Source organism: Nothoprocta perdicaria, unplaced genomic scaffold (genome assembly GCF_003342845.1).
Source record: "Nothoprocta perdicaria isolate Ctin4 unplaced genomic scaffold, notPer1 scaffold_97, whole genome shotgun sequence".
NCBI lineage: Eukaryota > Metazoa > Chordata > Aves > Tinamiformes > Tinamidae > Nothoprocta > Nothoprocta perdicaria.
In genome coordinates this window covers 2,813,300-2,835,745 of record NW_020456276.1, presented here as the reverse complement: position 1 = coordinate 2,835,745, position 22,446 = coordinate 2,813,300, and the positions used below count along the sequence as shown (strand labels likewise).

Genomic DNA, 22,446 nt, shown 5'->3' with positions numbered 1-22,446 from the left:
CCCGAGCGTTGGGAGCCGCCGCGCGCCCGCTGCCCTCGCCCCGTCAGTGCGTGGCTCCCCCCCGGCCCGGCTCGCCGCCCGCCCGCCCCGCAGCCCCGGGAGGTGAGAGGCGGGAGGGAGCTAGCGGGCGGGGCGGCGGCAGGGGACGCGCCCGCCGCAGGTGGGACGGTAGCGGCGGCACCACAGCGACCGCCCCCGGCTCCGCCCGGCCGCGCTGAAGCGGCCGCCAGCGGCGCCGCGGCCCAATGGCTCCGCGCGGCCGCTCTCGCGAGAGCTGCGGCGCCCGCCGCAGAGATGACCCAATATGGAAAGGGCGCGGGGAACGTCTCGCGAGAGCGCGGGAGGGGGCGGGGCCTGAGGCAGGGGGTGGGGCGGGGGAGAGGGCTCTCCCCCCACCTCACCCTGCCGTCTCTCTCGGGTCTGCCCCGATCCCGGACCCAAGGTCGAAAGTTCCCTCCTCCCCCCAAGCTGAATTTCCCCCGATTCTTCCACTTATTTCATGTGTCCATTAGCTCCACTTGTACCTTYGCTGCTCGGTTGCCCATAGGACAAGTTCGAAACAACAAAAAAATGGAAATCAATGAATTCATCCCAAAACATCACTGAGACAGGCACCAGGTCCAGAGCTGAGGAGGCTCTGCCCCTTTCGGGGGCTTCATGCTAAGTCCGTGGGCAGAGATAAGCCCTGTCTGCCCAGTGTTTGTTTCCCACTTCTGTCTTTTTAGAGAATAAATTGTTTCTCAGTGCTGCAGTGCAGCCTTATCTTACCAAAAATACCTATGTAGCAGATGGGAGTACATCATGGACCCATGTGGGTGGTGGGGCCCGTGGTGTTTTCGCCAGTTAGCAAATGCAGAATTGCAAATAAACAGCCTTGGGGTTTGGAGCATGAGGCCTGAAGCCTGAGGAGGACAAGTTTTGTTGGCGATGCCGTGCATGATGGACCGGCCTGCATGGACACACAATGTGGCTTTCATTCCACGGCTCCCCAGGTCAAAAACCTTCTTGTTGTCCACACAGGCTGGCAGAATGGGGCCCTGTCCGCTGCCTCCGTGAGTCATCGCTTGGGTCCAAACAGCGGGAGTGAMGGAGAGCTGAACTTTACCTCCTCTTGTGTCTAAAGGATGACTTACTCAGCTYTTTAATGTCCTCCATGAGCGGTCTCTACGTTCTTGGTGTATTATTTTACTTTGGAAAGGTCCTTGTGCTCAAAGACGACRCAAATAGGTAAAATTTTAAAAACTTGGGGCTCAAGAGCAAACTGAACAAAAACTGGCTCCTAAACCTACCTGGGGGAGCTCTGGACGTGCCTGCTGTGCCTCCCTCTGCCTGCACTGTGTGCGCGTGCCAGGACGCCTTAGGGCTCTGTTGGAAGGGCCCGGTTCAGTGATGCACACCACCCTGTACCCCCRTCATGGCAGAAATCAAAAGGAGGAAACTTTAATCCCTCTTTTCTTTTTTCTTTTTTTTTCACTGAATTCTGCTACACTTAGACTCTATCCTCAAGAGACTCCTGCTGCTAACTCACAGCCTTTTTAGATTTCCTCTTTTCCTGTATGTTACTACCTGTCACCACACTGCTTTACATGGAGTCTCTACTTTCGTTTGGGACCTCTGCATTGGCTGCTTCTTCTGCTCTTGTTGCCTGCRTAAGACATTGGCCTCAGATGTTGCCTTGCTCGGGGCCTTTCCTTGCTCAGTATTCCTTTCGGGAGCTCATGTCTTGCCTACTCAGAGCAATAGCGGTTGGACTCAGATCTCCTTCCTGATATTAAAATCCTCAGGAATGGGAATCAGATATTCTGAGGCCAGTTTAACTTCAAGTATTAGAGGCAGATTTTACACAGCAAGTACTTGCAGCACTGACGTGACCTCAGGTTTAGCTGCTCTCTGTGTGATTCCAACTGTTTTTTTCCTCCTGGGCTGGGAAMAAGGACATTTAGAGCTTGTTCCCCAGCTGTAGGCTGTGGAGGAGGATTGGATCCACTTTCCTAAGCACAGGCCTGGTTTGCAGATCACAAAATGGAGGGGACCCAGGGTGGTCCTTCCCACAGACTTGGAATAAACCAGGTTCCAGAAAGACCGAATATTCCTGAAAGTGATTTGGCAGTTGATTAATCCGATCCTAAGAGCAGCAAGTCTTTAATGGGTTTCAGTCTCCAGAGCTCTGGCTATTGGTTCCACAGGCGTTGTACTGGGATGGGCTGATCACATATTATAATTCTTATTGTTTTTTTTTTTTTCTTAAGAGAGACTTCAGTGATGACCCTGTTGGTTTTTTTTTCCCTCAGTCTTGCTGCCAAGAACAGGGTCTTTGGTTTTGGACTCCAGCATTTGCTGTTGCTGTGTTCTTGACTGTCCATGGTCAGAAGGACCATATGGAGCTAGATGATGATATCGCTAGGGCGTACAGACAAACAGCACCATACAGAGCCCAAGGAGACCTGCAAACCGAGGAGCACTTCCAGACATACTTCAAAAGAAACCTCTCCTCTACCTTATGTGGGGAAATACAAATCCCTCGAGTCCACCGGCGCCTCCACTGCAGGTGAGTTTCACGCAAGGAATAAGAGACTCTTCAAGCTCACGTATTAAAAGAAAGATGCTATTAGGTGAAAAAAGTGCTATTGGGCTAAAAGGTGCTAAATTGCCACTTCTGGTAATTAAAATGCTAAACTGCACCGATTGATAACTGAAGCGGATCACCCAGTAATGGCGGCTCCCACCTGAAGCTCCCACCGTGCTGCCTGAGCTGCCATTTGCAGTCTGCAAAAGCCCCTGTTGGCTTTAGGAGTGTGATAGCAAAAGGGATGTAGGCGCTGTAGTGTGAAACTGCCAAGAGCTTTGGGCCGTCCGAGCTTCCCTTGCCCCTTGGCATGCACCAGCTTGCATCTGCTTGCTCCAGTTTGAGGATTTTGCTAGTTTTGTTTTTTAACTTTCAAGACCCATTTTCTGTTCCTTCTTAGTGGGGGACACAGAAAGTTGCATAATGGTTTGACAGAGATAGACTGAAATGTCTTCTCTTTACTTCAGAGCTGTGTTCCTGTGCTCCTTGAGAATGACGGGTGGGGTGCATGCACTGGCACAGCCCTAGTGCTGCACCAGCCTGGTTGTCCCCTCTTGGGACATCACTGCTTTTCCTTTGGACGTTGCCCTGGGCTAGAAGCACCTCTCCTTCCAGAGCAGCCCCCTTTTGTTGGTGTGTGAGAATTCCTGACGTTCCCACAGCAGGACGAATGTAATCGAAAATAGGAAGCTCTTCCAGCAGCTCCCCTTTCAGTTGTATTTGATTATGAATATTCTCAGTTTTCTTCTTTGGATCCTGAGTGGACTGGCAATTGTAATGTATGTACTCTGTGCTGGRTTTGCTGTGGCGTGTATTTACTCTGCACAGTCCTCCTAGGAGAGTGAAAAAAGAACTCTGCGATCCAGCAGCCCTCCAAGCTGTGTCTCAGCAGGTGACAGGGCCTGTGGCGAACCTGAAACCCGCTTGTTCTGGGGCTGGGGCAGGACCTCACACCCAGGCCTGGGGTGGCTTCCGCAGGGTCTGCTGCAATGTGGCTGCAGGAGGGCCGGGCCCACACGGGGACAAAGCGCCGCGGCCGCGGGCCCGCTGGCCCTGGTCGTGGCTCAGCCCGGCGCTGCCGCTCAGCCTTCCTGAGGCTCCTGCGAGGGGATTCCCTGGTGGCCAGTGAAGGCCGATGGAGCCATGATTGCAGTAGCCACCAGCGTCTGCTCCTTTGTCATTCATGTTAAGGACTCGCCAACAAGATTAATCTCTATTCTGGCATTGCCCTCTCATATATTAAAGAAATAAGGAGGAGATTGGATAAAATTCTGGAGCCAGAGAAACAAAATCGTTTAAGCGTCTGTCCACCCAAAAATGCCTGGTGCAACAAAATAAGTCTTGTCCGAAGATCAAAGGGAGAATTTTGGTTTTACATTATAGCTAATATTATTTGAAACTTTATCATTGCACACACTCCTCAGAAGGAAATCTCTTTATTCCCTCCCCCAACTCCTTGTTTAAGCCCCATGTCTATCTTGCTTCTGCATATCCTTTTCCCTGCTGTTTCTCACTTCCCTGTCTCGTGTTTTCTCAGTTCTGCATTTTGTATTCACTTGGCAGCCCAGTATATTGTCACCTCGGCTAAGGAAATGATGGAAAGGGCCTCAATTCTGCGACATTTACTGGGGTTTAGTCACCGCAGCCGCTGTCCAARGCTTCCTGAAGCCCCGGGCAGATGCTGCATTTTTCCTATTTGGTTCATAATTGGAAAATCACCAACACTGGCAGTGGATTAGAAAGGGGGAAAAAGAAGCACCGGGCTGTGGGGTTAGTCGGAGTTTACCTACTGGAAATTCTAATTCAAAATTATATCGGGAGATTAATTTGTGCATGCCAGGTACTCCTTGTATCCCCACATTAAATAATACAGGAAGCACTCCACTTTTTCTTGAGAGGGAGTGACTTYTCTACGTTGTTTTTCCCTACCAATGTCGTGTTCTTGTATTTTCCTTCTAGACTGGAATAGGAAGGATTGAAATCCCAACTCCTATCTTTCTTCTGTGTTAATGAGGTCGAGTAAGTGCAGCGTTTTGAGCTGCGGGTGCTCGAGCTGAGAGGATATCATGCGAAAGGCACCCAGGACATTTGGGATTCATGCGAATGGAATGCCAGGGCCCGGGGTGCCCGTGGAGCCTTCGTGCTGACTGCCCATGGCAGCTCCAAAGCGCTCGGACCGACATGGGTCGCGGCACACAGTGCCTGCGGAGCGCCCTGCCAGTTGGAGAGGATGCCACAGAGCTGGAGGTGATTCAATGCATTACTGCTTATCTGGGTTTTTTTTTTTTGCAGGTTCTCCTGGAAAAGATTCAAAAAGATCATATTCAAGTTGTTTCCTATCCTGAATTGGCTTTTTTCGTATCGCTTCAGAGAGTGGCTCTTGAGAGACATCCACGCAGGCTTAAGTGTTGGCATGTTTCAGATTCCTCAAGGTAGGCAGAGAGAAAAGAAACACCCTTTCTCCCTTTTCTATATCATCATTTTCATATTTTAATTTTGACCTCTTGCATATTTTCCTGTTCTTTTTATATGTGGCGGGATTATGTGGGCGTTTCAGCCATAYAAGTTCCATAGTTCATTAGCCAATTTATTTTCACATTCTCAGGGAAAAAAAAGTCTTTAATCAGACAGTACACGGTATAATTTCAAAAGCAGGGCATTATYTTTTTCATACACAGAATTCCCCTTAAACTAACTCCAAAACATAAACATAATTAGCAGCGGCATTTTCTTCTATTGTGAACAAAGTAACACAACCTTCACAATCCACACCGCAAAATCGAGTGTATTCAAAACTCACAGCGTGGCCACCTCACAGCCAGGTGGCCTAAAGCAACAGTTACTTTGGTTCCTTGACGAGTTTCTAGGTAGCAAGTGCCCCTGTGGCAACACAAACCCTTTTTTTGTTGTTACTAATTGGCCTGAGTGGCTTTATCAGGTCTTGGACTCCCTAAGGAATAGATGGTGGGAGCCAAATGGCTTCTTGCCCGCTTGACATGTTGGCCAAGACCTGGACTGGCACGTGGGAGGCATTGTAAAGARGACCAGCACTCATGGTGCCTGTATTATCATGGTCCCATTAAAAAATATAACTAGGTTCTTCATTAAGGTTGTCAGGTTTTCATCAGCAAAGTTTTGCTTAAATATCTTAACCAAAGATAAGAGAGTTTTGCCCGTTCGTTGGATTTTAGAAATATTTTTGCTTTCCAGGACTACTCGGAGTTTTGCTGACCAGGCTACCTTTGCCAGTTATCAATGGCTTCTATTCTGCATTCTGCTGCTCGATGACTTATGTCATATTTGGGACTTCGCATCATATCTCAATCGGTGAGGTTTATTTTGTGCTGCAAAATGTTCCTACAGGAGTTAGAGATTACCTGCAATGCTGTTTGAAAAGCTGGCAGGAATTTGTTCATCTGTTAATATGCCAGTCTTATTTATGTGAGGCTCCAGAGCCTCAAATTCTCTATTAATTGTTCCACTTCTGCAACTGCTTTATGCTGAGAATTTCAGCATTCTGTCAAGTCAAAGTGCTTTAAACCCCTGTCCAGSAAGAGCTACTGCAGCTCCTGTGTCACAGACATCAGTGCTCCAGGAGATAKCTGGAATATCGTGGTGGCATCTCCTACAAACAGGGCCAGCACAAGCTGCTTCTCGTATATCTCCAGCATGAGACTATGAATCATGATTTAACTCCTGGCCTGCCCCTTAGGCCTGCACTTTCTTGTCATGACTGAGTTGTGGATGGTTTGGCGTTCTGAATTTACCCAGAAACCAAATTATTGGAAAGATGTTTACATCTGAGAAGGCTCCTCACATTATCGTAATGAGGGGATATGTGGAGCTCCTTGCATAACTTCTGTGTCTGACTGTGTTCTCAGTCTTTCAGCTCATGACAATGCACCTGTTCTTGGATTTGTTTTTTAATATAATATTTTTGTCATGCACCCAAGCAGTGTCAGGGCCTGCACTTGTAAAACTGTAAAAGGAGTCTGAACTTTTCAGACAGGACTGGGGAACTTCAGGTGCTTGTTCAGGAAGAGTAAATTATGAAAACAGGTTGTATACCTGAGTGAAAATAGTCTGTCTCATACTGAAGAGSCTGATGGGGGGAGGAAGAAATGGTGGTTTTAAGACAGACCTTTCCTGCAACGCCTCATGCAGTTCCAATTATTGTTCTCTGTTCTGTTGCTTCCAGGCTCGTTCAGCATCCTAAATGCAATGGTGGCAAACGTTCTGAAGACTCTTAATTTCAACCAAATATTGTCCTCTAATGCCTCACTAGCCAACTTCTCAGATCCCACGTTTATGAAAAATTACATGGAGGCCTTGACACTTACGGCATCRACAACATTTTTGACTGGCATCATTCAGGTAGAAGCTGAGTCWATTTTAGCACCGTCAGGAGGTACCCTTGTGTATATGCATTCTTTTACAAGTGAAAGACTGTGTGCCTACTGTCACCACAAAGACTGAGCTCAGCACATTTGAGTACGTGTGTTGTGCAGCCTGGAATATGCAGGTCTGCTGCTTCCCGTACACGGAAGGAATATGTGCTGTGTTCAAGAGGCCCATGTCCATGATGAATATACACATGTGAAGGAAAGGGTTACCTTTGATGTTGGCCCATGTTCCACTGTGTGGACCCTCGGGTAGTCCTGCATACGCTTGATGGGAACTGCTCTTATTTTGGTGTAGCAGTGTCTCACTCTTAAGCCTATCTAATGAATCCAGCATGTACCAAATAACTACCCATCATGTATGGGCAATGCTCTTGAAGTATGGAAACAAGAAAGGCGGTTTAGGCATTGAGAATTATATCACATCTCACTTTCCATTTCCTTTCTCATTCAATACAGTTGCTGTTAGGCTGTTTTTGCCTGGGGTTTGTCACAACGTATTTGCCAAAGACTCTCATTGATGCCTATCTCACTGCAGCAGCGTTGCATGTCATTGTATCGCAGTTTAGCTTCATCTTTGGCATCGTGATTGACTTCCACAAGGGTCCCCTGGACATTTTCTATGTGAGTAAATTCATTATTGGTCAAAAAAAACTGTGCTTGTTGGATAGAAAAGAACAGCTTTCGAAATTGAAGGCAATTTTGGGCTCTGTCAACATTTGTGCAATGCCCAGCTGTGCTTTACTTCACCTTCCTGTTGTCTTGAACAGACGTATGGAGATTATTGACTTGAGAACATATAAGAAAAAAGGTTTGTGCACATTGTTAATCACTAATGTACTTCTAGAATTTTCACTATGTCTGTAATTGTTATAGAGGAAAGGCTATAGGAAATGTTTTTTTTTGTTTTTTCTTTTTTTCCAATAGATCATCACAGGCAAACTTTTGAGCGCACAGTATCTTTATAATATACCAAAGAACCAGTGGACACCAAGCTAAATACAAATTAAAGCTATTTTTTTGTCATTTACTTTATTGAATTTTGATCAGGCAGTGTGAAATAAAAGGTAGTGTAGGAGAGGAATGATGGTGCAGAGACAGATCTGAGTTATTTGTGGCATTATTTTCTCAGCAGACACTGACAGAAAAGCTGTTTTTTTAAATACTATTTTGTTCTTAGCATCTCTTCTTCCCACTGAAGACACCACTGTAGCAGAAAGGATGAATTCATGTGTCAAGGCACCCTCTGACAACCTCCCAGAATTTAAGTAGTGGTGATATCTGATTCTGATCCTCTCTGTGATTATTTTTTTCATTTTCAGAATCTGTTTCATTACTTCCTGGTCCTCCCAAAGGCAAATGCCACCAGCATATTGCTGTTTATGGTCTGTGTGGTCTTGCTGCGAGTCAGTAAATACATCAAGATAACATATAAGCACAGTCCTATTGCATTTCCCATGGAGCTTCTCTTGGTAAGCATTCTCCATATTGCCCGTGCAATTACTGAGCTAACACAGAGGTGCACAATGTTCTGTCTGAGACGCTGCTGATGTTCCTGGACGTTCAGAAAGCTTCATGGAAGTAACAGAGTGGTTTGGAACAAGACAAAATAGCCCTTCCTTTAGATARGATGTACTAGACTGTACTGCAAAAGGGTAGCAGGTGTTAGTGTAATATACCTTATTTCAGAAACTTTCTATCTATAGTTAATTCCTTTAAATACTTCTGCAAGGTGCTTAGATATATTGTATATTGTTTCAAGAGCAAATGCTGAGTAATCTCTGCTATTGCTTCTTGCTTTCTTTTCCAGATTGTCACAGTCACCCTTATTTCTAATCGTATCCATCTTCACGCTGAATCTAGTAGGGTTGTCGTCAGTATGATCCCTCACAGGTTAGTTAGTTAGTGAGGTTTCTGTTAATGGTTTGGACATACAGAAGAGGTGTTTCAGCCTCTCACTGAAAACTGACACGGAGGGTTTTGTGCCGGGGAGCCCAGTTCTAGAGATGAGTCTTCAAGAACTGTAATTGCATCGTTGTTTCAGAGCTCACATAACAGATTGTAAACCACCACCTTCCTTATTGCATTGGAGTGTTGTTTGCACACAAAGAAAGGAGTTTGCATTTTGTGTGAGGTGGAGGCAGGCAGTCTTACAGAGCAGCTCCTGTGGGGTGCAGACTGCCTTGGATGTTGGTCTGGGGTATACGGTTATTTTGCACAGAGCTCAAAGCAAGTCTAAACTTCTCCCTTCTCTGAATCTGCAGGTTTTTCCCTCCTACACGGCCAGATTTATCAAACCTGAACAAGATTGTATTCCATGCCTTCTCCCTTGCTATTGTAAGCTACTTCCTTCTTGTTTTTGTGGGAAAGAAATATGCTTCACTTCACAACTACAATATTGCCAGCAATCAGGTGAGAACAAAAATGCACATACTTCCTGAGCCAGAAAGCAAACTCAGCCCTCCTGTTAAAGCCACTAACTACCCGAGAAGGGTAGAAACACAGGCTTTGCAGCAACTTGTACACCCTCCTGCATGGAAGAATAGGCATTACAAGCCAATAAATGCATGTCCCTTTTCAATCAAGAGGCCTTTGTACATTCCCACTGATTGGATGAACCTAACACTGCTGCAGCTGAACCCCAAAGACCAGGGGTGTTTTGAACCTGTAGTACTATAAAAGCACCCAGCATTAATAGCTGAAATTCTAACTGGCCTGCAGAGCTGCAGTTCTTTCCTATATCTGGCTAGCAACCACCCAGTATAAGGATTCTCTGCCAAGAGTGATTGCTTTGAGACACTTTCAAGCTAAAACTGTGTTGGTTTTCAGCGTGCAGCAGTTAGTAAGCATTAGCTGGTTTGCTCTATGGGCTGTTTAGCTTGTTGTGATCACTTGGAGTATTTATTAGGATGAAATTAAGCCAGTAAGGAAACCTGCCTGACTTCTTGTAGCCTTTTGGAATGGATATCAAGGGAATGTCTTTTCTGCTCAGAGCTTTCCATGTCCATGATGCTGCTACTGAGATTTGCTACGTGTCAGCCTGGGAGTCAGTATGATATAGCTTTGGAGCTGTCCATGGATTTCTTTGGAATAAGGAACTTGATTTTGGGGGACRTGAGCCATGAAAACTTTGTGATTTTAAAGATAGTTCATGTAACAAGAGCAGACTTTGCTTTTTTCAGAAKGTCTCCTGAACTTAGCAACACAGATATAAACAACAAGCAAGTACAAGCMTAAAGAAATGCTTCTTCCTAAGTTATTTCTGTTAAGTCACTCATTTAGGTTTTTCCCTACATTATTCTGTTTCTGTTTTACAGGAGCTAATAGCTGTGGGGCTGTGCAATATTTCCAGCTCATTTTTCAAAAGTTTTGCTGTCAGCTGTGCTCTTTCTGGAACTGTCATTCAAGAGAAGACAGGTGGGAGAACCCAGGTGAGCTGGGCTGGAGTCATCAACTTCCCAAACTCTCATCTAAAATAACTGCACACTTAGTATAGGCTGACTTCTCATCCAAACCATTTTTGAGCTATAAAGCTATATTCTCATGCAGCATTAATTCAGATTCCTTCATCCTGTGTGTTAAGTTATATACTAGAATTGTATAAAGTTACAGCACATCATGTGCCACAAATTAAGCTAGGATCCTGCTTTAATCTTCTCCTTTTAATCTTCTTTATTTGGCTTGGTGAGGAGGAGGGGGCTGTAATACAAATATTGCATACAATATATACAAGTATACAATACAGTACAATAAAAGGGAGAAAATGGTCCTGAAAGGCCTCTCTAATGAAGTATTTCTCTTCAGTTAGCAGCAGCTATTGGAGCCTCCATAATGCTGGTGTTTGTGCTGAAACTAAGATACTTCTTCCAGGCTATGCCTAACGTAAGTTAATGGTAGCAGCCAGCTTATTTGCTAAGTGTAATATAGTGGTTTTCTGGGGCAGTTAGGGATTCTGCTCTAGAGCTGGTTGTTTTCAGGTACTGATGAAACCAAAGCAACTTCTCTAGATTTCAACATGTTACAGCATTAGATAATAAATATTGCATCTCTGACTGATTAAAAGAAGCTAAAATTCCTTGGCTAAAATAGGACTGAAACGTCATTGCCAGGATCTACAATCTGAATGTTGCATTTCACTTTTAGTTTCCCATCCTGCGAGCTTTTACATACCCATACAGCACAATCAGGAGTGGCTACAAACATTTTGTTACTAGAGATTACTCAGCATACCCAGTTTTCTACTTATCTCTTTAATGTTATCTGGATTCCTTTTTTATTTTTATTTTCTGTCTTTTTTTTTTTTCTTTAAGAAACCACTGTCACAGAGCATTACTTCCTGATTTTTTCTGGCCTCCTTGTAAGATGGGAGAATAAACCCCTTTCCCAAAGTTGGCTGACAAAAGAAAATTTAACCATCTCCTTCCCACCAGTCTACTTTTCCCTGCCAAAAAAGCCTGTTTCAACAAATAGTGTCAAGCAGCTTCCTCAGTCTGGCTATGAGCTGCCCATGTTAATTGAAACCATCCTTTGAAAGAGCAGCTCTTAATTCTGTAGATGAATTTGGCCTTTCTCCTAGTGTGGCAGGAGACATAGGGATTCACTGAGGAACGCTAATGGAAACTACACATAGCATTTCAAGAGGGAGCCCAGTTGTATTTGCGGAAATTATTGTGAAATCAGATGAGGTTAGACCCTTGCTTCATGCTGGTCTGCAGGTCAGAGGAAAATTGTTATATACATCCACAATAATTATGGAACTAAAGCTATTAAAAGATTGTAATCTYGAGCAGTTGAACCACTGCTTGGTTATCTGTTGTCGAGCATGTTGCAAAGAAAAAAAAATTAAGGTAACAGATGCTATTATTTTCTGCTTTTCACAGGTTGTACTGGCTGCTATTGTGGTAGTTAACATGCTCCCATTCCTTGAAAAATTTCTGGATATCCCAACCCTTTGGAGACAGGATAAGTATCACTTAGTAAGTGACTGAAAAAAAAAGCAACTGAGGAACTGGAAGGTTCTTTACAGGTGCAAAGGCCCATTTGGGGAGAGCAAAACCATAGCCTTTCCGTTAGAAATGGGGTTGTTTGAAATACTCACCAAAAGAATTGTACTGAAACCTCTGCAAAGCTRCTTGCTGTTTCTTCAGTTCAGGCAGAACTGATCATTGCTCCTGGCTCTCAGATACYCTGAGGAGGAAATGCTGTAGCTCTCAGCTGGGGCTGCTTGTAAGCACTCGTGCAGGATTTCTCCCTCGTGAAGAGGAAGGTCTCCAGTATAATACGGTTTCTCCTGACTATTCTTCTCCCTCTTAAAAAGGCTAGAAATTTGAGCTTTGTCTCAGATTTATAGTCCTAGAGTGTGAGGATTGTGGAGGCTTAGCCAATACTCTGCTTGATGGCTGGAAGGTTAGAAAATCTGCTGGGTCTGATTCTGTCATTTCTGCAAGTGTCTTAATTCAGCTGACCGTGGCAGGAATCGCTCCTCTCCATCTGTGCCTTGGGTTCCACCATCAGAAGTTCTTTCAGTAAAGACTAGTCTTTAGCTAGTGTAGTAGTTTAGCGTAGTGTAGTTTAGTTCAGCTACACCTGGTTATTTGCCTCATTCTTGCCAAATTCTGGAATTTCACTGGATTTATACCTCTGGGATTGACAGTTAGGGCTGAGCTTGGAGGTCATTTCACATCTTTTCAGTGTTAATGTTCTCTCTGTCTCTTGTTTGAAGGTTATTTGGCTCGTGACTTTTGCAGCAGTCCTTTGTCTTGGCCTTGACGTTGGTTTAGCCATCTCCATGGGCTTCACCTTCTTCGTAATCACTGTGAGGTCACACAGGTACTTGTAATTTTTATAGCAAAACACTGATTTTTCTTAGAGTTCGTGTTTATGTGTAGCTTTACATGGGAAAATGGAAAAGCAGCTTCTGTAAATACTTCRTTCAGATCTTCTGGAGTCTCTCATAAATGAGGAATCTCTTTCTATTGAAGTTTATGGCTTGCAGTGTACCCAAAGGGTGTGCTTAAATACCACGCCCCTACTGAAAGAACCCAAATTATGAGTAAAATAGCTTTCTGTATTCACAGCCCCTGGAATTGCARTTGGTGTATCTGGAAGAAAAGAGGGAAATGAAGATCAGGCTTTTAGGAACAGATGGCTCTTCTCAGWTCCCTATAAGGACCTAATAACTGTCTTGTTTCAGGATGAAGATGGTGGTGCTGGGACAGATTCCAAACATGAATATTTATAGAAGTTTATCCGTCTACAAAGCTGTAAGAGGAAACAAACAAACAAAAAAGTTCTATCTCTCTGCAATCCAGCTTCTTTCCTCAGATGATTGGGGGTGACCATTTAGACTCAACGCCTTTGATTCAAACCGTTGCAGTCTAAGCTAAGGGCGTTGCAGGGCGCCGCGGTGCTGAGCACCGGCTTGGTGTGCTCGGCAGGCAGAGCTCACACCCGAGCCCTCACACCCGAGCTCTGCCTGCTCCTGGCTTTGCTGAGCCCGAGCTCTGCCTGCTCCTGGCTTTGCTGAGCCTGAGCTCTGCCTGCTCCTGGCTTTGCTGAGCCTGAGCTCTGCCTGCTCCTGGCTTTGCTGAGCCGCTCTTCCCAGGCGGGTTTTGTCCCCGTTTGCAACACAACAGCAGCCGTGCGCATGTTGGACTGACTCCCGGGTGCTGCTGGCGCTGGGACAGGAGGGAGGGACAGAGCGTGTGGGCACTGGGTGCGAGACCTGCTCCAAAGGGAGGTGGAAGCAAGRGATGTCTTTAACTGCAAGAGGCGTAGATCAGTTTGTGCTGATTAGCCCCATAGCACTGCCAGCACRAAGTGTGAACGGACCAATTCCGTGCTTGGAGCGGGACCAGGATAATAGCTGATGGAGGAGCCCTCACAGAGCCGCCTTTTGGTTTACAGGCAATGGAGATTGAAGGTGTTAAAATCTTCCAGTGCTGCTCTTCCATCTCTTTTGCAAATATGAAGCACTTCAAAAGCTACTTGTTAAACAAGGTAAATGCTTTTTTTTTTTTTACCCAGGCAGCRGAAGTTTCTAAGATCCTGCATTAGGCAGATATAACTCCCCCCAAACCTGTTTCTCTTTTTCAGATGGACATGAAAGCAGTGCCTCTTGATGAAAATGAAATGAGGGCTTTAATTTCAGTTAGTCTGTCTGACACTACAGTGCAAGGAAAAGATTTTAAATGTGCCTGTGTCTGCAATCAACCTGAACCAACACCTAGGGTCAGCTTTAGAAAAATATTTATCTAGTCTGTTTGTTTGAGGGGCCTGTTTTTATGTTGCTAAGAATAATGTTCTTAACTTGTCAGAATGTAAACGGCTGCAAATATTTATATAAAGCATACGTACATATTGCTGTTTTAAAATAAGCAAGCATTTCTTCACACCTGTTTTCCATGATAGAACAGTGTAAGCTTAAATTTGAAAGTCTTAAGAACAACAACAATAATCAGTTAAACTTCTCCACTCAGTGACCAGCTGCCGTAGAAAGAAAATTTTGGCACAGAGGTCTGCAGAACTTAGCCAGTCAGTGTCTGTTGCTGATGCTCAGAAAGGCAATATATCTTGAAAATTTGAAGAAGGAAAATAGAAAGTCTTACAGTGAAAAGAGATGTTGCATGAAGCCAAGGGGCAATCTCTTTTATCATTGTTTCCCTCGTGAACATTAAAAGTAACCAGGAGTGTGCCAGTATCGGAGGCCATTTGAAGGTGTGAAGGAGTGAGGTCGGCCCTGAACGCATCCTGCTCACCACATCTGAGGCTTGTCTGAGTCACCTCCTGCCTTGCCTGCTCTTTTGCTATATGTAGTGCTATTTCAGAGGTGTTTTTACCAGGAGAGAAGGAGTATCGTCTGATTTATGGTCTTACTTGCAGCAAAAAAAAAAAATAAATAAAATTCGCCCCCTAGGCCCAGTTCTTCCAACCACTGGTTAACTCTCCATTTTCCGTTGTAGATACCGTATACAGAGAAACTGGTGAAGCGACATCAAACAGGCAGTGATTCCTCATCATCTTCATTTAATCTGGTGCATTGGTCGAAGTACGGAGACAGACCCAGCTCCAGGATACTCCTGGTGGGAGCAACCCAAGCACAGCCTGCAACCCCGGGCCCTAAACCGGGGCTTGAGACTGGGAAGAGCCAGGACGAGGGGAAGGGAACTTGCCCTTCATCGGGCTCGGCAGTAGAGAATTCCTCAGTGCTGCTGCAGGAGGAAAGAGAACAGAGAACACGTTTGCTGTGTCCAATCCATACCATTATTTTAGACTTCAGCATGGTACAATTTGTGGATTTGCAAGCCTCGGACTTACTGCGGCAGGTAAGCAACTTAAATGCATGGAAGTGCAAAGCCTGAAGTTTACCTGATATCATGTTGCTCATTGGCCTAATGTGCCCCGTTATTGTAACGATTTGCACATCTTCCAGGTGACCTTAAAAGGTGCAAGATTTACCTACTGCCTTTCAGAAGTTTATAGCTTTCCTCCCCAAAACACACTTTTCTTTATTATTATTTTTAATTAGAAGCCTCACTGTCAATACAAAGGACATGGAACAACCTGTCATGCATTGTCACTGATTCTAGAGTCATACAAGCAAAAACACATTTATAAAAATGTCTAATTTGTTTTTTTTTTTTCCGATTTTAGCAGTTTATTTTTTTTTTCTTCTAACTGGACACTTTAAAAACTCCCTCTGTCTTAGAAATATCAGATATAAAACTACCAGCTGTCTTTCCTGAGAGCGATCTGTTATTATTGCTGATTGCCTCCTTAGCCTTGTCTCTGAAGTGCGCCTTGAATTTCTTAGTCTTCACGTGGGGATCGTAGCCAACGGAGATATATTTAGCAAAAATAAATCTCATGGAGCTGTGCTTCTCGGAAGGAGGCAGTTCCAGATGGATTCATACTCAGCTCCCTGATACTGTAGCTCAGCTTCAAGACTTCAGGAGGTTTCTGCTAGATAACAAATTGGACTAACACTTCTTGGGAGTAGTTGTGCGCTGGGCTGATCTCCCTAAAAGCCTTGAAGAATTATTTGCCATCCATTCAATAACTTTCCCCTTGAGAAAGGGAGATGAGGTCAAAAATCTTTCCAGGCTCCTCCCTCCCAGATTTTAAAAAATCCTGTGATTCTCTGTACATTTTRGCCTGAACTTTCAATAGCAAATAATGACTTTTGGATTAGTAACGGTATTCAGATCTTCTAACTACAAAGGGCTAGATATTTAGGGACTGGTGAGAATCTATCCACCTAAAATCTGATTCCTTTAAGACTAGGGTGATCTATCTAAAAATGCTGGTTGTGAAAATTGAGGCAACCAGAGAATTACAGGAGCTGTTCRAAAATAATAGGTTCCTAAGCCCCTTGTTCACACATGGGCATGACATGTATTAATACATGTCATGTGACATGTATTAAGAATCATTTCCCATTCACCTGTTCCTATGAGACCTTCTTGTTTAAGAAATCCCCCCGGGTGCTGCACAGTGGCCGTAGGAGGAGCTATCTGTGACCTGCCCTGGCTTGTGGAGTCAGGATTCATCAGGATCTGGCACATCTTGGCTCTTTAATGCTGAATTCAGAAGCAGAATTTGAGATTTGAAATAAGGGCATTCTCCAAAGATGCAGAATTTCCAGAGGTTTTTTTTTTCTTATTTATTTCTTAACTTCTGGCACACCTGATTAAGACAAAATTGCTAATGCCAATCTGGAATTCTCTCCACAGATCTTCTATATGTTTCACAATATTGGTATTACAGTCCTAATAGCCAGCTGTCACTGTGAGTATATTATCCATTTACTAATACTGACTTATTGAGGGTGAGTTTTAAACTGCAGAGAAATGTTTCAACCATATGGCTTGGCGCGACCTGAGTCGCTTTGCTGATTTCCCCCCTTTCCCACAGTATCCGTGATAGCAATCTTCGAGAAGAACGATTTCTTTGACAGCTGTATCACCAAGGAAAGGTTCTTCCTGACGCTGCATGATGCCGTGCTGGCTGCTTTGGAGAAGCAGCAGAGGCAAGAGGAGCTCGAGTTTGCCAATCGATCTATTGAGAGAGAGTTTGATGAAGAACCATTTGCTGAGCATCAGAAGGTAGAACTTTAGCTGACAGTTAAGGCACCTTGTTGTTAAGCTGTCCTATCAGTAACTTAACAAGGGTACAGTGTGGAAGGTGAGATAGGGCAGAGCAGATGTTCTTTGAATTCCCCTGGTATACTATCACATTATTATTCATAATTATATTATTATCATACATACTTGGCTGTTTGAAATGAATGGAGATACAAAATAATAGTTCCAAATAATAATTCCAACAAATCCATTTTTTTGAGTCATTTGCTTCTGTCTGAGGGAGGCACCTCCGTATTCAGGCTGGGAGGAGTGATCAGACTGAGTTGTGTTGCATTTGTCTTGGGGCTGATGGAAGAAATGAAGGACACTGTTAGCCAGATTTCCTAAAGAAATGAAACTTATGCACATGCTCGTTCTGTGTGCCAGAGCTCTACAATAATTCTTTGGTGCTCTCAGCCAAGTTTCAAGAGAGTGGACAGTTGCAAATTCCAGGAAAAGCTTCTTCTTTTGAGTACCAGATTCCAGTAATTGCTCCACCTAGGGAATAAAAACAGCCTTTGTTAATCCTCTTCTGCATACAACCCAGCTGGGCTCCTATAGAGGGGAAAATGAAGGGGAAAAAGATCCAAATCTGCAGGCAAGTGGTTTCTTGAGTTCTGCTGCTCCCAGAAGAGCTGCTTTTACTCCCTTATCTTGCCACTGTCTTGCCCTAGTCTAAAGCTCACCGACCTTCCCAAGGGTCTCCCCCGTAGAAAAATCTTCATAAGGATGAAGGTGGTAATACATATCCACCAGGCTCCTTTGAGTAGGGGCTCTGGGGAGCCTCAGGAGCAGCTTCCAGGCAGAAGGGACGGTGGTTTGAGCGGAGCCAGGGGTGCGGATGGGAGCAAGCAGCTGAGCCGGGTGGGCGCCCCGCTCCGGCGGCGGCAGATTCGGGATCCGAGGCCGGCACAGCCGCTCACAGCGCCCTGCCCTGGCAGGAACCGCCTTGGCCTCCCCAGCAGATGGGCCCCCCTCGGCCTCCAGTAACGTCCGTGTGCATTCCAGGAGAGAAGCTCATTCTTGGAGAAGAACAAGGATGGTCCCTCCGGGAAGAGCTCTGACAATGACTTTCTGCGCGACGAGCCCGTGTCCGTTATCTCCGGCTCAACGCAGAATGAAGCGGAGCCAAGTCCTGCCCAGCAGCACGAGCCGCCGGGCCATCAGCTGGACTTCCATAACCCCGGCTGGGATGAGAGATGGAAGTATCCCGGCAACCCCTGACCTACAGGCCTTCAAGACRGGAATTTCAGTAGAGAGGAGAAAGGTACCACTAGCAACAGCTCAGGTGGTGCCTGCCAGCATCTCATCCTTTCTGTTTTCTTTCTTTCTTTTTAATTTTGTCTTTTCAGGTTCTTCAGAGAGACAGCTTGACTAATGCCTCCATTCATTCTGTTGTTCTGAACAAAAAGCAACATTTATATTATTACTTTGAAGCGCTTTCAAATASATATGCCGTGCAACACTGGAGAGAGCAGAAAAATGTCAATGTACAAGATAGAATTAGCTGTAATGCTTGGAATTATCAAATGAGTTGCCCTTGTTCTCCAAATGTCTGTAGATCTTAGTTTAAATGCTCTCGTTTACCACTTTATTTATATATTTATTGCTTGCTAGTAAATATGTCTCATCCGCCACRTTTCAAAAGGTTACATGCTGGCAGCTTCATTATCTTCAGCTGTATGTAGAATTATGTGAAGCTTTACAGAAAAGTATTTTCCTATTAATATTCCACACTTTGAAGTCAATATTGTCTGCACTGTCATAACATCAGTCTGCTAGGTGTTTTTCTCTTGGTCCCTCCCTGATGGACTATAACTAAATCCTAGTAAACATTTTACTTTTTTTTTTTTTTCATTTTATGTTAGTCCATTACTGAAATAGTGAAGAATAAAGTATTCACTTCATTCTGAAGAGCCAGGAAAATTAGAACAAGACACACTTAGAACTTGGGGGGGAAAAAATCAGCTTAATTTTTTTTTTAGATCAGCCATAGAGGATGAAGCAGTAGTGCCAGCACAGATGTGTGACATAGGATTACACCGAGAGTCGAAGCTTTTAATTTCTAATTTTTCAAATAAGCTTTTTAATTTTAATGACACGAGCAATATGCCTCACAAGGCTTTGCCATGGCCTCATCTGGAGGATTATCCCATGGCTCCAACTGCCTGGTGTGAAGAGTTGTGGGTGAAACTAATTCTAGACGAGTGGCCAGCACTGTGTCTGGGTGCTGTTCAGCCCCCGCTTTCGGCAAAGACTGCATTTGGGTTCTGCGTCCCTTATGAACAGRTCCTGAGCTCTGGGCTAATTGCCTTAACCTGTGAACAGCTCCRACTTTTCCTGCTGGGCATCCTGTGGTTTCTCCATGTGGAACAGCAAGGTGGCTCCTCCCAATTCTGCTGCTCCTGGCTGCTAAGTTTTAGCAAGGATACAATGGCTAGTAGGAATATTAGTAGTAAATGATCTGTAGTGTATTCCAATGAGCCCTTCCCTTCCCTTCCCTTCCCTTCCCTTCCCTTCCCTTCCCTTCCCTTCCCTTCCCTTCCCTTCCCGTTTCCAAGCGTTTTTTTTGTAGGAAAGACACAGTTCTGCCTGAGCAAACTGCCATGGTAAATTATTTTAGTGAGCGGTCTGGGTCGTGTTGCTGACCGTGGAGGAAACTGAGTCCCAGAGCCCTCATACCTTTTAGAYTGAAAGACAGGAAAAACTGAAAGCTTAAATAGGATTGAGTAGTTCTAAACCYACACGTGCTTCCCTGCATTGTTTTGGATAGTGGCTTCAAGCCAAGCTCCTCTCAGCTCTGTTCAAAACCGATAAATATGAAAACCATGCAAGGCATACCTCTAATTGCCCCAATCTGTTGGCTCCCCTATGGCAGCCTTGATTTAAGCTGCAGTGGCTTTCCCCACTCCTGGCATCGTGATGAGTCTCCATTGCCAGCTTTGGAGAGGATTTTTTTGTTGTAGGCTTCTTCAGCAAAGATCTGACTCTTTCCTTCCCGCCCCCATGACTGTGCACAGCTGAGCTCCAGGGGACAACTCCGATGTCAGTATTTTAGCTTTCAAATTACGGGTATTCATGTTGCAAAACAAATATCTCGCAGGGAGGAAGCCCAGACAATCCCGATCTCTTTCCCTTGTAGCTGTGCGGTGGGTTGACTGCATTCTGCACAGGAGCACGGGGCTGCTGTGTTCAGCCCAGCGAAGGCCCTCGGCACAGCTTCTCGACCGGGCATGTACTTCATGGCGGAGGACTCCACCTCTGCCTCCACAGAGGGAGAAGGCAAGTTCAAAGGCCCGTCGGTAATCATGTGTTTGCCGGCAGCTTGGTGTTCTCACCTGACCTGCTTGCAGCCAGGACAGTTGTTTGGGGCGCCCCGCAGCTCCTTGGTGCCCTTCCAGCTCRCGCAACGCCGGCCACGTTCCACAGCAGGGAATGCTGCAGAGGCCCAGCCAGCGCGCCCAGCGCATGGAGTTAGAGGATCCCGGTCCTGAAACGGCAATTGCAGAATGCAAAGTATATGTAACCCCCCCTCAAAAAAAACCCCACASTTGTCATTTTATGAACATTATGAATATTTTGCATTGGCTTATGGTGGCTACCAAGGCCGTGAAGTGGCAGAGGGACCCCAGGACTCTGGATTCTGTCCAGAGTGGCAGAAGCAGCTCTTGCTGTGGTGTGTCACACTGCTCGGGGAGCTGTGGAGGAGGACGAGATAAACCGGTTACACGTGGGCACAGCTAGGGGACATTTGTCCTCTTTAGCAAGGAGTGCCAGGCTGTGGTGGAAAGACCAGGCCGTCCCAGCCCGAGGTCACCTCCAGGGGTGCTGCTTCCACCTCTTGTTTTTCTGTCACAGATCAGGAAAGTCCTGGAAGCACTTGGGGAGTGGGAAGGTGCTCGTACCACCGGTCGGTCACTCATACTGTGCTGTTGCATGAGGTTCCCCGTTCAGGTGCTCGTGAAGGACCCTCGAGGGCCTCGCTGCAGGCTGGGCACAGCCGCTCGGAGCAGAGCTGTGGCTACGGCAGGTGTGAACGGACCTCGCCCGGGTCATTTATCACAAATACAGGGCAAAAGATCCCATTMAGGCACAGTACTGATGCACTCAAGGATCTTGAAGGTCTTTACCGACCATAATGATTCTATGACTGTGCCATCCATGCATTGAGATTTTAATAGCTCCTGTTCCAGCCGGTAYAAACATATTGGGACTTCTCTGTGGAATTTCCTTGCAGGCTTTGCTGCACAGTCGGTACTAACAAAAGAGAGACTCCATCGTGCTTAAAGCGATTCAGCCCGGCCTTAGTTTGGACACAGTGATGGTGTAAGGAAGGGTCACGCTGSGGGGCTGCCCCTGCCCCGCTGTGTTGCGCCAACATTCCCAAGCATCTCCTTGGAGAAGGCCCCGCGGCGCCTCCTTTCCTGGCCGGGTATCAGTGCCTCCCTGTGCTGGGAGCGGGACGCCCGGCACGGTGCACTGCCGGTGGGACATGGCCCGGAGCCCAGGCCGGGCACCCAAGTGCCGCTCAGCAGCAGCACGCACGGGGCTGCCGCGCACCGGCGCTGATACAAGGGCGCCTTTGTGAGCGCGGGGACGGCCTCGCACTTGCAGCAGGATGCTTAAATTGCCCCAGAGGCTGGAAGTTAAATGTTTTACATTATATACATATATATAYACACACACATATACACTTGTGTATATACACACACACACACACTTACTTTCCATAGCCCCATACACCCTCCTATAGCCCCTCCTGAATCCTCATAACCCCTCCTCAAACCCCAAATCCCCCCTAGGATGCCCCATAGCTCCTCCAGACATCAAATACCCACCACAAAACCCCTGATAGCTCCTGTAACCCGCCCCCCATTGCTCCCTCTAGCACCTATTCACACATGAATATATAACATGAAACACTTCAAGACCTCCATTAAATTGAAGTTTATTTAGGGCCTGACTGCCCTGGATATTTCATGCCATTAAAGGGAGCACAGTGACGCATCCCTTCAGCGCCACATTTATTTACAGAGCAGGGGGGAGCCGCGCGACACCCCCCCGGGGGGGGGGACTCGGCGGGGGCGGTCCGGGAGCGCGGCCCGGGAGCGGAGCGCCTCGGGTGGGACCCGCCCCGCCGCGCTGACGTCACAAGGCGGCGCGCGCGGCGCCGAACGCCTCAGAGCGGACACGCGCGCGCTCGTCGCGCCTGCGCGCTGCGCACCATGGCGGCCGCCGCGCTGGAGGCGGGGCCGGGCCGGCGGGGGCGGGGCCAACAGCGGGGGGGCGGGGCCTCGCCGGGCGGCACCGCCTCCAGCAGCTCCGGCTCCAGCAGCAGCGGCAGTAGCTGCAGCAGCAG

At 46.2% G+C, this 22,446-nt stretch overlaps 1 protein-coding gene across 2 annotated transcripts; it reads left to right on the top strand.

Moving 5' to 3' along the window:
• Positions 1 to 77: 77 nt before the first annotated feature.
• On the top strand, positions 78 to 18,406 carry SLC26A8 (solute carrier family 26 member 8). Of its 2 annotated transcripts, XM_026053256.1 has the most exons (21): positions 78 to 102; positions 1,021 to 1,227; positions 2,292 to 2,548; positions 4,859 to 4,998; positions 5,777 to 5,893; positions 6,765 to 6,940; positions 7,426 to 7,590; positions 8,289 to 8,438; positions 8,777 to 8,859; positions 9,231 to 9,378; positions 10,284 to 10,397; positions 10,771 to 10,848; positions 11,847 to 11,942; positions 12,689 to 12,795; positions 13,160 to 13,229; positions 13,873 to 13,965; positions 14,062 to 14,196; positions 14,928 to 15,290; positions 16,698 to 16,752; positions 16,879 to 17,069; positions 18,096 to 18,406. In XM_026053256.1, the coding sequence occupies exons 3-21, from the start codon at positions 2,379 to 2,381 to the stop codon at positions 18,309 to 18,311; spliced, it is 2,667 nt and encodes an 888-aa protein (XP_025909041.1). In that variant the 5' UTR covers positions 78 to 102; positions 1,021 to 1,227; positions 2,292 to 2,378; the 3' UTR covers positions 18,312 to 18,406. The 2 variants fall into 2 exon arrangements, with proteins under 2 accessions (XP_025909041.1, XP_025909042.1); XM_026053257.1 differs by lacking the exon at positions 7,426 to 7,590.
• The last annotated feature ends 4,040 nt before the right edge of the window (positions 18,407 to 22,446 follow it).